At 41.6% G+C, this 14,084-nt stretch overlaps 1 protein-coding gene across 1 annotated transcript in view; it reads left to right on the plus strand.

Moving 5' to 3' along the window:
* Nucleotides 1–14,084, plus strand: part of LRIG3 (leucine rich repeats and immunoglobulin like domains 3) — a 55,321-nt gene that overhangs the window by 27,000 nt on the left and 14,237 nt on the right. The window contains exons 4-9 of the mRNA XM_046665982.1: nucleotides 9,212–9,343; nucleotides 9,879–10,022; nucleotides 11,059–11,202; nucleotides 11,522–11,665; nucleotides 12,068–12,211; nucleotides 13,154–13,234. Coding sequence (XP_046521938.1) covers nucleotides 9,212–9,343; nucleotides 9,879–10,022; nucleotides 11,059–11,202; nucleotides 11,522–11,665; nucleotides 12,068–12,211; nucleotides 13,154–13,234 — 789 coding nt within the window. The remainder of the gene's footprint in view (nucleotides 1–9,211; nucleotides 9,344–9,878; nucleotides 10,023–11,058; nucleotides 11,203–11,521; nucleotides 11,666–12,067; nucleotides 12,212–13,153; nucleotides 13,235–14,084) is intronic.

The raw sequence follows: 14,084 nt of genomic DNA on the forward strand, positions 1-14,084 counted from the left end.
TGCTTCTAGACTATCATTTTACGTTGAGAGGGTTGGGATCATGATTCATCTGACGGATGAGTTCTAGTTCTGTGGCATCGGCACTTGGTTATTCGTGTCTCTATCCATGTTCCTGCAAATGCTGACAGCCCAGGGCCGCAGGCAGACCCAGCAGCAGCTTCTTCCCTGAAGTTCCGTGCCAGGCTGTGAATAAAGACTAGGGATGTGAACTCACTTGCCTGTATGACCATCACCACCACCTTTTCTATGTCTTATTCCCAAGGAGAAGTTAAATATTTGATGAAATCAAGACATTCTCTGTCTGTGAGGTTCTTAGCCCATTGGTCTGTGAACCATATCGGAGAATAAAATGGCATTAATTTGGCCTGATGTGTTCACACAGAAGTAATTCTCTGTATGATTACTATTTATTAATTTGAAGTTCAGAATAATGATGTCATGTTTTCTGATTCAAACTATCACCTTAAGTGAAAATTCTTTATGGAAGCTAATTTTTGGTTGAAATCTCATATACAAATCTAAGTTGGATGATTTTTCAATTAAAAAAATTACAGTAACTTTTTTGAGGGTAGGTTTTGTGGTTTATTATGGATTTTGGAGAAAAATTGATTTTATTCATTGATTCGATTTCTGTTGAAGACTTCTTATTAAGCTTGGTGAACTGAATGCACTCATTTGACTCTGTTCCTCCCTAAAACCCCTTAAAATACAAGTAAAGGAACAAAAAAATGCACACTGACAGGAACAAAGGAAATAGGAGAGGAGACAGTCCAAACGAAAGATGTCATAAAAATTTTGCAAGCAAACGGATAAATTGTGACTGACTTGAAGGAGAGGAAAGTGAAGTGGATTGAAGAGGAAGCAAACAGCGTTTTGCTGCAGACCCTCGGACTAGTTTGGGACTTCACGGCCTGTAAGGGTGACGGAGCAGAGGAGGACTGAAAATGGGGGCTGGGTTAAAACTCTTTCAGCGTGATCAGTCAGACCTCCAGCTTCCTCCACAGGGTTCCTCCTCCACAGCTCCGAGCCCAGTGACTGCCCCTCCCCTGAGGCGGGCAGAAGACTGGAGAGTCACTCCCTGGAGAGCTGAAACGGAAAACCCCTGGAATTTGGGCCACAGGCCCAGTTGGGTAAGGGGTAGGGATTGAGGGCAACATATTCTGCCATCAGGGAAATTAAGTCAGGTCTGAATACTGAGGGCCACCCCTGCCCCCAGCTGATTTTCCCGTTGGCCCTCCCAGACACCGGCAGTTACGCTGACCCTGCTAGACAGGACATTGGAGAGTTTGACTGAGAAGATGTAGAGAGCCCATCATGAAACAGGTCCCCGCTCACCACCTGGGATGAGAATCACCAGGCAACACGTCCGTTCCATGCACAGCCCTCAGTCAGCTATTGAGGGCTGCTTTTTGTTAACTGTGAACAAATAGCCAGTGATCGCCAGACTTTTAAAGGAGTTTCTAACAGTGAAGTCAGAGTCTGAAACATGAGCAAAGGGAACCAGAGCCAACGGAAGGAGAAGGAACTTCAGAACCACCTAATATCTCTGGAGAGAGAAGAGAGATGTTGTAGCTACAAAATAAGAAAAGGAAGGTGAAAAATAATGATAATAAAAAGGAATATTCAGAAAATAAGGAGGAACTCTTGGAAGTTAAAAATATAACAACAGACACTTCAAGAAGGTCATAGAAGAAGTGTTGGAAGAAAGTTGAAAAACTCTCAAAAGAAGAACCAGAAGACGAAGACAAAGTGATGGAAAACCGGAGAGGAAAAAAATGAGAAAAGAGGACGATCAGGTGGGAAGTCTAGCGCCATCTAATTGGAATTCCACAAAGACACCTGTGGAACTAAGAGGGAGAAAATGATCAAAGATACCAAAAAATTTCCCAGAGCCAAGAAACTCACATTTCTAGGTTGAAAGGCCCTAGGGAGTGCCTGCAAATGAAAAAAGATAAGACAGACTACTGTGCAACTTCAGAATAGCAGGAGCGAAGAGAAGCTCTGAGAGGAGGAAAAAATTAAAACACAAAGCAGGTCCCCTGGAAAGATTGACATGCTTCTCCAGGTGTGCCCCCAGCAGTGTCAGCATCACCTGGGAACCTGGTAGAAATGCAGATTCTCAGGTCCCACCCAGACCTGCTGACCGAGGAACCCTGAGGGTGGGGCTTAACAGTCTGTGCTTCAGGAAGCCCCTGCCCTTCAATTCTGATGCCAGCTGAAGTTTGAGAAACACTGGAATGGAGAATCAGAACGGCCTCTGCCTCCTCAAACTTACACCTGTGAGTGCTGTGACAGAGTGAAACAATGTCTGCGAACCACAGGGGAAAATCATTTCTGAACTCTGTATGCACGCAAACTGTCAATCCTATAAAGACATTTCCAAACATGAAAAAAAAAAAACCCACTTCCACACTTGGTTTCTTGGAAAACTAATGGAGGATACGCTCCAGGGAAATGAGAGAGTAAACCAAGGAAGAGGAAGACTGAGCAGCCAGGCAGTGGGACTCCAACAGAAGAAAGAGGTGAAATCCCTCCCAAAGTGAGGCCAGGTTCTGGAAGAGGCTGTAGTTTTTACATGATGGTTGTATGAAGCCTCTGGAGCAAATCTGGTCACTCGCAGTGTTTGTCATCCAGTTCCAGAATCACAACTCCTTAGAGCTGAGAAATCATTCCATTCCATTTCCTCCCATTGACAGATGAGAAAATCAAGATTCACCAAGTGTGGTAGATCAAGACAGAGAACCAGGAACAGAATCACAGTCTCCTTGCTGGGGAGCTGTGGTTTGAATTGCTGCTTCAAAGGGATCCTACTTTTAACAGGTAGATTAATGGAATCACAGTTTTTTGTAGCCTTTTCTGGATGGCGGCTCTAATGACCATAGCATTTTCTGATGTACCTGTGTGTCTTGAGCCACGGTTCAGATAACTCCTTACGAGCCAATCTGAAGCTTGACCTGGAGTTCCGGGACTAATCAGGATTCCTTAGTCACTTGAGGGTCTTGAGCCCATTCATTGAATCCTGAGTTCTGGGGGACCTAAGGTGAATTAGAAGTTCTCTCCACTCGCAGTAAATCACAAGCTAGTGGGGACAATCAAACCCACAGCTTCACCACAGCAGCTGTCTGGCATGTGAAAACGGCCCTGGAAGGCTCTCCCTCGAAGGAGAGGCAGGGAACATGTTTAAATCTTACTAAATTAGAATAGAGTTAGTTTTTGTAAATAATTAATTTATTTCAGATTAAAAGGATTGTTCAGTAAGGATCTTCTTTAGCGTCCTAAATTAAGGGACTTCCACATAAATTTCTCTTTACATAAAGGACTAAATTGAATTTACACTTGGGGATCAAAAAGGGTGGTTTTGTATGTGGTATGAATGGATTTTTAGCCCATATTTCTTTTTGTGTTTTTAACATGTTATAATTGGCACATAAATAGGGACTGATTCTTGTAGGACCTCTGTATTAAATCATTGTGGCCATTTTTATCATGATTCTGATCCTAAAAGATCATCATATTTTATGTTGACCTGGCTTTTACCAGAAGAACTGACTCATTGCCCCTTCCAGTGGCTCATTTGCTGCTTAGTTAGTATCATTAATTCTTAATCAAGAATCTTTCTCCTTGCAACAGATTCCCCAATTGGCTTTATTCTTTGATGCCACAGTAGCAGTGGACCAGTCTAAACATGTGTTCGTTTAATGAAACTTCTTAATTATCTTTTTAGAAAAAAGATGAGCAGAGACAGTTTATTTTTATCTGCTTGGGAGAGGTTCTGTGCTTGCCAAGTCTCTCTTAAAAGAAGCCTAGTATTATGGGGTGTTAGTTATTCCAGCCAAGGTGGTTTTCAGGGAAGCTTTTTTGGGGGAGTGGGTTATTGTTGGAAATGTAAGCGACCTTTAACATGTTTGCAAAATGCAGTGTTTTCTTTAACAACTTCTAATTCCTTTATAAGTGGTGCTCAACTGGTTGCTTGCAAGTTATATCTAGAAATCAGTATTCCCTTGGGGCCCGGCCGACGGTCCCAGTCAATACGGTTAATATGCCGGCTCTTGGGTTGTATGGAATGACCACGGATTCAGCAATTTGTTAGCTGCAACAGCTGAATTGACTTAGGGGATGTGGTTAGAGTAATGCATTCTGAGAAAAGAGGGCATTGCAACATTTAAAAAGATGGTTTCAAATTAAATTTCACTGCACACACCATCTCTACACGGAAAATGCCACATGCACATTCCTTTTATAAGTAGCCAAGATTGCATGTCTTTACACATCACAGCTGCAAAGCCTTAAGCTACCTGTTATCTTGTGCAACAAGTAGAAGACAGTGCAAACTATTGACAGGTATTTCTTATTCTTCAAGAAGCTACAGTTTAATTGGTTCAGGAATTCCAGTGTGAAAAAACCTGATATTCTGGTTCCTCACTAACAAAGAATATTTCACTCTGTGACTCTCCTTCCAGACTCTGGAAATAAACTAAGACCATTTATATATCCACTTAAGAGTGCATGAAGTTCTTTTGAGACTCTCAGGCTTTCTGGAGATCACAGTGAGTCAAAAAGTGGAACCGCTCGTTGTCATAGCAAGCAGTCCTGTCACTAACCTCATAAATTATTAATTTAGCCCAGGTTTACATTTAGTGCAGGTGTTCAGAGTATCAGAACAAACAAGCACATTTCTTGTATATGGGAATAACACATTTGTCCATTTTCCTACTGGTTACAGACACATGAAATCGTCAGTACTGAGCTGTTCTCAGGAGCCATCTCACTCCTGAGCAAGAGGGAACCCTAGTGTGCGCTCCGCGCTTTGGAAGGCCTCCTGTACCAGCGACACACAGCACAGTGGTGACAGAGGGAATGGGACTCCAGTAGTGCTGAACTGGGTCCCGAGAGGCTGCAGAGCTGGAAACTGAGCTTGTATATTGGGAGGAGAAGAGCACAGTGTGCGCCCTGGGAAACCAGAAGAAGAGTGGTGCTTCACCCCAAAGTGGGCGTCTAGGCAGATGGTCACCATTACCCCGACGCACCATCGTCTGTCCTCTGTGCCTCCCAGATGCTCCTGCACCTGGTCTTGCCTGCCCCCTTCCCAGTCTTTCCCCTCACTGCCGCAGCCTTTCTAAGATGCACATCTCTACAGTCATCCCACCATTTGAAATCCTCCATCCTCCTCCCCTTACTTAATCTTGAGATAAGGCCAGATGCCTAACGTGGTTTACAAGGCCCCACTTGACCTGCTCTCATCTCCTCCCAGCTCTACGCTATCTTCACACTCTGGGGACCGCTCCCATTTGCCGGCTGGTTCTCCTCCACTAGAATTTAAGCTCTCTGAGGTCAGGGACCACATCCTTCTTGTTCATTGTTAGATCTTCAGCACTCTAAAGAGCAAATATTGTTGTACGGAAATGGCAAGTCATGTTTGCTGCTGCATTTTAAAGGTATTTGGCAAAGAAGGCTGAAGAGTGAAGTTAGCAACCAAGTGAAACCATTATTGTTGGGCCTGAGAAGCCAAAGCTGAAATACCTGGGAATCCTGTTTTTTCTGTGGCCTCATAGAAACCTGGGGCAACCATCTTCATTCCTACTGACCAAGCTCCTGGGGACAAGTCCACAAGGGACTAATTATGCTTGACCTCAGCAATGATTTGACCGTGGAACACCTTGTACTGTCAACAAACATAGATGACCAAAATATTCGTAGTCCTTAAGATTGATTTGCACAAGGCTGAAACGCCTTCCAGTACATACAGTACCATATTGTGATGTTTGAACAATGGAAAGATGGCCTTTCCACATTAACTTAAGTAACGGAAAAAAGTATTCACACAGTTTTGTTTTGTTTTTTAAAGCATTGCACATTTCCTGCCAAAACCATTAATTAAGTGCAATACTTTTAATGTATTCATCAATTTTGGCATTTATCCATATTTGGAGAAAAATGAAAGCTAGAGTTGAATTGAACCTTTGTCTCCTAGAAGTAGCTATTTATGACCCATTCTGTTATGAAATATGTTTATTTTGAGGGTTTTAGGTGATTAAAAAGATTGTTTTATCTAATTATTAATGTAGTTGTATCCTTTTATTTTTAACCCTTCTTTAAAGGGTTTGCTTTTGATATAAAGCAAATTTTTTTAAACTGGTATGTATCAGGTGGTTATATGCTAGTTTAGTCTGAGAGCTAATATGAGACTGGTATTGGGTTTAATTCAGTTCCATTAGGACAGAGTTACCATTTTGTGATACAGGGACTGTTCTCCTGGCAGTTGTAAGGGATTTTTGTGCTGGGAAGCATTGCTCACAAAGACGGCAGTGTCCACGCTCCATCGCTAACTGAGCACTTTCACACTGCAATTTAGGAGGTGTGCAGTTCAGGAAATTGCTGGCTTTGGCTGGAGCATACTTTAACTGCAAGGAAAATTTTATTCGTCACTCAAGTAATTGGCAGTTTTAATACCTTGTTCATAATTACCTTATAAACAAACGAATATATAAACCAAAGATTGTATGGCCTGTAATCTAACTCGTAGCCTTATTTGACCAACGTGATAGACACCTGTGGGTCTCCGGCTCCCTCTCACAAAAAACCAATTTGCTCCATTTATTGCAAAACCTATAGCTGAGCGTTTTCTTTTGTTGTTGTTAAATGTAAGCGTAGCTGTACTCGCCCCAGACAGCCTTGGGGCCCAAACCAGATGCCGAGTTTGATGGGAGGTAGTGGCTAGGGCCGGGGGGCGGGGGCTGGAGAGGGGGGTACTTCAGGGTTACTCTGCTGTCTGTGGGAGGACATCCTGGTAATGCAAACATTTGGGTTATGTAGTTAAGAGAACATTTTTGTCCCCGAGAGTGTGGTTTTGTTTAACCCACACACCCTGACCCTAAGGCCTTGTGGCTTGTCTCTGGGACTAAATCCATCTCCGGGACCTAGAAATTGACTAATTGTCTCACTTGCATTACCCTGTACCTCACAGCTAGATCAAGGAGTTTAGACACTGGCGGATCCAGATGTGGGAAATGGTCACAATCAGAGGTCATGGCTGACTTGACTCTAAACAAAGTCTGTAAGGCTTTATGGGAATCTGAGGGGCTTGATATTTGTGACTTGTACATAGGATTGCTAACCCTTTTTTGTTTTTTTAGCCTTACTATTATCACAGACAAATTTGCCTCTTAAGATATATATCGCCTATGCTTGTTACCTCGTGTAGGATTACTTCAAAAAATGGGGTTAAGGTTCTTGGATGATTTGCATCAAAAAAGATGATTCCCCATGGTCCTTAAAAGTAACCTGTGGAGGCTTTTAATATTTTGAGAAGTTGTGTTAGTTTGTTGTTGTTTCAATAGAAAACGTACAGCCTGTTTTCTCCACTCATTGTTCGTTCTTGTGGGGAAAGCAGCGCCTGACGTTTGCACACGTTTAGGAAGTCAGTCTTCTACTCTGGTGGATCCCAAACACGTGCAAAGCCCTAAGGGTCCCTCTTATCTACCTGGGGTGTGAGCACAGACTGGGGGACCCTGTTTCCAGGGCGCCCTTAGTGTTGGCATATTGACGGCTCAGTGAGCCACTGTGTATTCCCACGCTGGTGTGAAACCAGAAGGTCAGCGTTCTTGCAAGGGCGGGAGGTGGCAGGCCTTTCTGGAGGTGCATCTCCACGGAAGAACTTAATTTCCAAAGTATGTTTGAAACGGAATGCTGTGAAACAGCCTTCATGGATTGCTTTGGGACCAAATGGGTACTCTGCGAGGTGGCTTGGGAATGCTTGGACTCATTTGGTTAGAAGCCCTAGTTTCCTGGTGTTTTGTACTATCTACACCAGAGAAGTGTCCTTGAGTAAATGGCATAATTTAGGAAAAATGCTGGGCACAGGGCTTGGAGTCTAATCTGTCCTCAACTTGATTAGATTCCACACAAATTCTGAGCCAGAGGGGCGGAGACCTCTCCCTGCTTGGAAGGGGCTCCCAGTGTGGCGGGAAGACTGCCAGGGTGGGTGCTGTGTCAGGATGCAGCACAGGATTTTGTGAAAAGCCTAAGAGTGTACCTAACTCAGGAACCTCTGAGATGGTGAGAGGCCTGAGAGTTATCATAAGGCAGACGAGCTGGAGAAACTCAACGCACCATAGAAATCCACATTGGTAGGGAAGGAAACACGTAGGAGATATATTTATTTTCTAAGTTTTCTCATTAAATGAAGGTTAGTTACGTTAAACTAATATCAGTTTAATTCCTGTTTGCTAGCAAGATGCTCATTTAATGCTGAATTTCCCCTTGGAAGCTGTTGTATTGATGACCTTTTAAGGACCTTGACATGGCCCCTTTTTTGTTTTTTCCTCTGTGGTCTAGTAGAGTGCTCACCAAGGACTTCCACGATGGCGGACATGTTCTGTATCTGCACTGTCCCGTTTGACAGCCATGAGGCATATGTGGCTGTTAAGAACCTGAAATATAGCTACTGTGACTCGGGAACTTAATTTTAATTAATTTAAATTTAAAGAGCCACATGTGGCTACAATGTTGGACATCATGGTCTGGTGTTTGACTGTTAATGTCAAAATTATTAAAATCTGGTTACTCCTGGGGTTATTTAGACTGGGCTGCTCTTATGTAATACTTTTATAACGTTCAGAGCCCTGGAGAGTATCCACTGGTTTTGAAGACTATGGCGATGCATTGGCGCTTTCTGTTTCTGAAAGAAATATTTGCGTATTTCTTAAAGAAAAAGCATTACTTTAAAAAAGCCCCGATCTGATGAGTATGTTGAGTTCATTGGCACCTGTAGTGTGGTTACTTTTCAAGAGAAGAATTAGAAATAGATTAGGAATCAAGAAGAAGGAATGGGGAAGTAACACATCAGTGCCTGGAATGCCAACTTGGCACTAGGCCTTTCACGTACTATTTAATAAAATGATAAGGAAGAGGGACTGTTAACAAAATAACAGAAAGAAAAATCAAACCGTTTAAGTGCATAGTGTTTATAATAACCACAGCTGTTCAACACACCCATATTTATGTAGGAATATTTTTCACATATTCTAATTATTTACTATTTAATGCAAAATCAAAGTGAGTAAAGAGTTGCTATTTAACTTTTAAAAGTACTGTTTAGAGCAATCAGTTTTCCGTATTTCTGAAGAACAAGTGAGGAATAGAAAATATTTTTCATGTTTTGGATTGTTGTACCATGAACCCTGTTGTGACCTGTGCTATCCTTCAATTCCAGAGCTGGAAACAGGATTGTCGAAATATTACCTGAACATCTGAAACAATTTCAATCCCTCGAAACTTTGGACCTGAGCAGCAATAATATTTCAGAGCTTAAAACTGCATTTCCACCTTTACAACTCAAATATCTGTAAGTCAGGTTTTCTTTAACAAAAATTTTCACCTATGCTGAAAATACCATGTTATAATAAGAAAAATCAACTTTAAGATATATCAAACTCTGCCTGTTTTACTGCTGATGGATCAAAAATGTGACTTTCTTATCTTACTGACTTGTAATTTGCTGTAAGCCTGAATAACTACAGTCTTCATTTTATTCTTACACTTTTGAATTAAAAAAAATTAGACATCCTTTGGTAGAAAAACTATAGGGTGAAAAGTGCATCTTCTTGAAAAGTAATCAAAATTAAGCCAGTTGTGTTTCATTAATAAATGAATTTCATAAAAAGTGGATACGTATCTCTAACAAATGTTTGTCACCTTCAAATATTCCGGTATGTGTGGATCATACAGTATTGGTCCACAAGGACCTAAAGAGTAATTATTTTAGGTGTCCATCGTTACAAATGATAGGTTCTCTGGAGATTCTTTATAATACAGAAAATGCACGCGCTTCCACTTCCAAGGAAACCAGAAAGAGACGCTCATCTTTAAACTTCCAACAGGTATATCAACAGCAACCGAGTCACGTCGATGGAACCTGGGTATTTTGATAATTTGGCCAACACGCTCCTGGTGTTGAAGCTGAACAGGAACCGAATCGCAGCCATCCCACCCAAGATGTTTAGACTGCCCCAGCTGCAGCACCTGTGAGTAAAATGCCCTCTTAGATGTTTCCTCACCTCCTCTAAACATTTGGAGTCTGTCCCCAAAAACCTACAGTGTGGCAAAAGGAGTTTAGAAGCAAGGACGTGGCCGGCTTCCCTTTGAGAGCTGGAGTTGTGGAATCTCCGAATCAGAACGAGCTTTGAAAGTCACCTAGTGCAGGCTCCTGCCTGACGAGGCACGTTGGATTGTTACTGAAAGAGTCAACAGTGTAATCATTGAACGGTGTCCGTACAAAGGCGTCATTGTGGCACTGAAGAAATTATGGGGACTCTGAACAGCTGTGGTTTATGAGAATAATACTGACAACTCCAGGAGGCTCTGATAGCTTAAGTGGCTGTAAAGAACTGTCTCGTTAATAATGGTAGAATGATCTGTGAACAGGCTCCTGCAGTATGGTGGTTTTCAACCTCAGCTGCACATTACAGACACTTGGGGAGCTTTCAAAAATCCCAGTGCCCAGGCCACACCCTAGAGCAATTATATTAGACCTTCTGGGGGTAAGAGCCAGGCTTCAGTAATTTTTAAAATGCCCCAGGTGATTCCAGTGTGCAACCAAGGTTGAGAACGACTGCCTTAAAGAGAAAGTATTAAACATAAGATTGTGAAAAGGAGGAACCACCTTTTGTAAGTAGCTGGAACAGGATAAACTTGACAGCCCTACTCTTGAATAGACCTCATGTTTTAACGGGACTTTCACTATTCTCATGCTGGATAATTTAAAAACAAATATTAATTCATTTGCTTCTATACTGATGGACACCAGTTTAGAAATTAAAGCGTAGAAATTAAAGTGTGGTTTCAATATTTTATTATTCCAAAAATACGTCACACTTTGCAGAAGGAAATTTACACTGCTAATAAATCGAAATGCTTCTCAGTAAAAAAGTTTAGAAATTCAAAACATTCTGTGTAATTTAACACTGGCTGGTTTAACTATATTATAGTAATGTCACATTTTATTACCACCTCCAGAATTTGTCATATAAGCTGACCGTTTAACTGTAATTTTCAATGCAGGGAGCTGAACCGAAACAAGATTAAAAATATAGATGGACTCACGTTCCAAGGGCTTGGTGCTCTGAAGTCTCTGAAAATGCAAAGAAATGGAGTGACAAAGCTGATGGATGGTGCTTTTTGGGGGCTGAGCAACATGGAAATCTTGTAAGTTGGGTTCTCCCAGTTCCTGCTCAGGTCGTATGATCGTAGATGGCTCAGTGAACATTCAATAGCTTTTATTTGAAATTCTATGTTAAAATCGCATCATTTACCATCTTATTTATAATTTAATATTTAGTTTTATTTCATTATTTAATGTGACTGAGAATTTATAAGCACCTGGTATTTTTTTGCTGATGTCTTTCTGTAACAAAAGCTAAGCAGTCACAATGGGAATATGGAGTAGGTTGTAATCAGGTGTCCCCTTTGAAGAGAAGGGATAATGAACTTTTGATCCTGCTTTTGATTCTTATGGTAAATGTAGGCAGCTGGACCATAACAACCTGACGGAGGTTACCAAGGGCTGGCTTTACGGCCTGCTGATGCTGCAGGAGCTTCATCTCAGCCAAAATGCCATCAGCAGGATCAGCCCCGATGCCTGGGAGTTCTGCCAGAAACTCAGTGAGCTGTGAGTTGCCTTTCTTCTCTTCAGGTTTGAGAGCTGCGATCATGCCAGAGCATGAGCTTCTTGCCACTAATCTGTGAAATTTTCATAACAAAGTTTCCAAGGTGACAGCTCTTTTCACATGCAACCCAGTCATATTTTTATTGTGATAAGTTGAAGCCAGCTCTGCTGTTTCAGGTCTGTGGCACATGGGCTAAAGCAATGACGGTTATTTTCAAAGAAAGAGAATGTTTTTTATTTAATTACCAGGATTAGTAATGTTTACCTGTGTGTTATTAAGAAGGCAGTCTTAAAATAAGGATTATTGTGGTTTACATATATTATCTGTTTTTTGGAAAACAAACCAGTATGTTGCACTGGAAAATAAAAGCTGTTATTTGTTTTTTGTTCCTTTTTTCTTTACAGGGACCTAACTTTCAATCACTTGTCGAGGTTGGATGATTCTAGCTTCCTGGGCCTGAGCTTACTAAATACACTGCACATCGGAAACAACAAAGTGAGCTACATCGCTGATTGTGCCTTCCGGGGCCTTTCCAGTTTAAAGACTTTGTAAGTTACACATTTTTCTCCCCATCCATGAACCTAATTGGTTCCTAAATGTGCCCACTTTTCTCCCAGCAGATTTCCTTTGTTGTGAAGGAAATGTGTGCAGCCTCAGAAGTAGTGTCTTAATCTTTCCCAGATCAGTTTGATTAAAATCCGTCCATTTCATCCATATGTGTTTCTTAAAGGGATTACAAAGGACAGTGATCAGATTGTTTGGGTGATTACAGTTGGCCTTCTCAGGATCTCTAGGAAGTTGGTAACTGCTCAAGAGGGAAGCAGTTTCAAATCCACTAATTTTTCTTTCTAAAATGCAGATTAAAAATTACCCCAAGTGAAACGATATACAAAGGGCAGCAGAGGAAGATGGCCGTTGATCGTACTGGTTATATCCAGACTTGATCTCTGTCCTGAGAAAGAAGAGGGAATTGGATTAATTGACCTTGGAGAAATCTCTCCAATGTTCGTTTTAATATTGTGCAATGGGCCCTTGATTTCTGCACTGTCAGAAACTTTTGCTCCGTTCCCTATTTGAAGCATTACATAATTGAAGGACATGCTGTATGCTTTGGCCAACTCCTGCTTGTGTGGTTGGAGCAGTGGTTTTAAAGTTTAACGTACTTTTCAGACTATTCACGTCTTTCAGAATTTAGTCATGTTGATAGAGGAATTAATAGGGCCAGAGTCAACTGTCCTGATTTGGGGTAAAACCTTGAAATGTTATGGGGGGAGGAGGGCAAGGGTGTAAGAGGTATGTTGGAGAGAGAAAGAGTTTTCTATTCTTTTGAAAGGGGTGGAGACGATGTGGGGAATTAGGAGGAATTTATTACAAATTATATGCCACCTGGGTGGTGATCTTAGGCTTCTGAGCGTATCTCTAAAGAGAAGGCTTGTGTCTTGTGTTCAGTACCTGGTACTAGTTTCAGTAACATTCCTCTTCTTAATTAGGGACCTGAAGAACAATGAAATCTCCTGGACTATTGAAGACATGAACGGTGCTTTCTCTGGGCTCGACAAACTGAGGCGGCTGTGAGTATGGCCTCACTCCCTGAGCTAAACGTTTTGTTTTGTCATTGGAGTCAGTCCCACAAGTTGATGTCTTGAAGAGTTTAGAAATAGGTGCTTAATCTGGGTGCTACCCTTTGTCATTTCCCCAAATGAGAGCTGTTGTCTAGGAGGATGGCTTTTCTCCCTGGGGTACAGTGGTTTTCTGCAACACTTTGGTTAGGTTAAGCTTATTTTAATAGCGAGAGAATTTTAAATTGTTCTGAGTGCTTAGACTGTTGGGATTATCATTTTGTAAAGTTAATGTACCTACTAAGTTCAACATTCTGAAACTTTCGATGTTGCCTTCTGCTCAGAGGAATTATTAAATGAGGTGATCCAGTGTCCACTGATAATACTGCAGTAGGGTTCAAGCAATATAGGGTAAAAATATGCTTATATTAGCCATAAAATGGCCTCGTAGATGACTGGATTCTGGTCTTCCAATTGAGTTACACATGGCCCTAAACTCCTGTGGAGGGGAGGGAGGGCAAGGAGAGAGTCTCCACCATGATCTGCCTGTTTCTTAGAGTTCTGAGACGGCTTTCTTGGAATAAAGTTTCTTCCTCCTCCTAAAAAGACTGAAGATCAGTGCCTTAGTTTAGCCATCAGAGGAATTTATCGAATACCTATTTTTGCTGCGTTCTCTGTTGAATGCTTTGAAAACCCTGCTGCACTGTATGACTGAAATGGACAGCATGGGTACGTTTTTACAGGATGTATCGTTTAATTGAAGGAAATAAAGTGATTCACAAAGGATTTAAAAAGCAGTGCTTTTCATGAGAATTCCACCTCAGGATGGCTTTTTAACTGTTCCAATGTAATTTTCTTTTTT

The sequence above is a fragment of the Equus quagga genome, chromosome 1 (assembly GCF_021613505.1).
Source record: "Equus quagga isolate Etosha38 chromosome 1, UCLA_HA_Equagga_1.0, whole genome shotgun sequence".
In the NCBI taxonomy this organism is placed as follows: domain Eukaryota; kingdom Metazoa; phylum Chordata; class Mammalia; order Perissodactyla; family Equidae; genus Equus; species Equus quagga.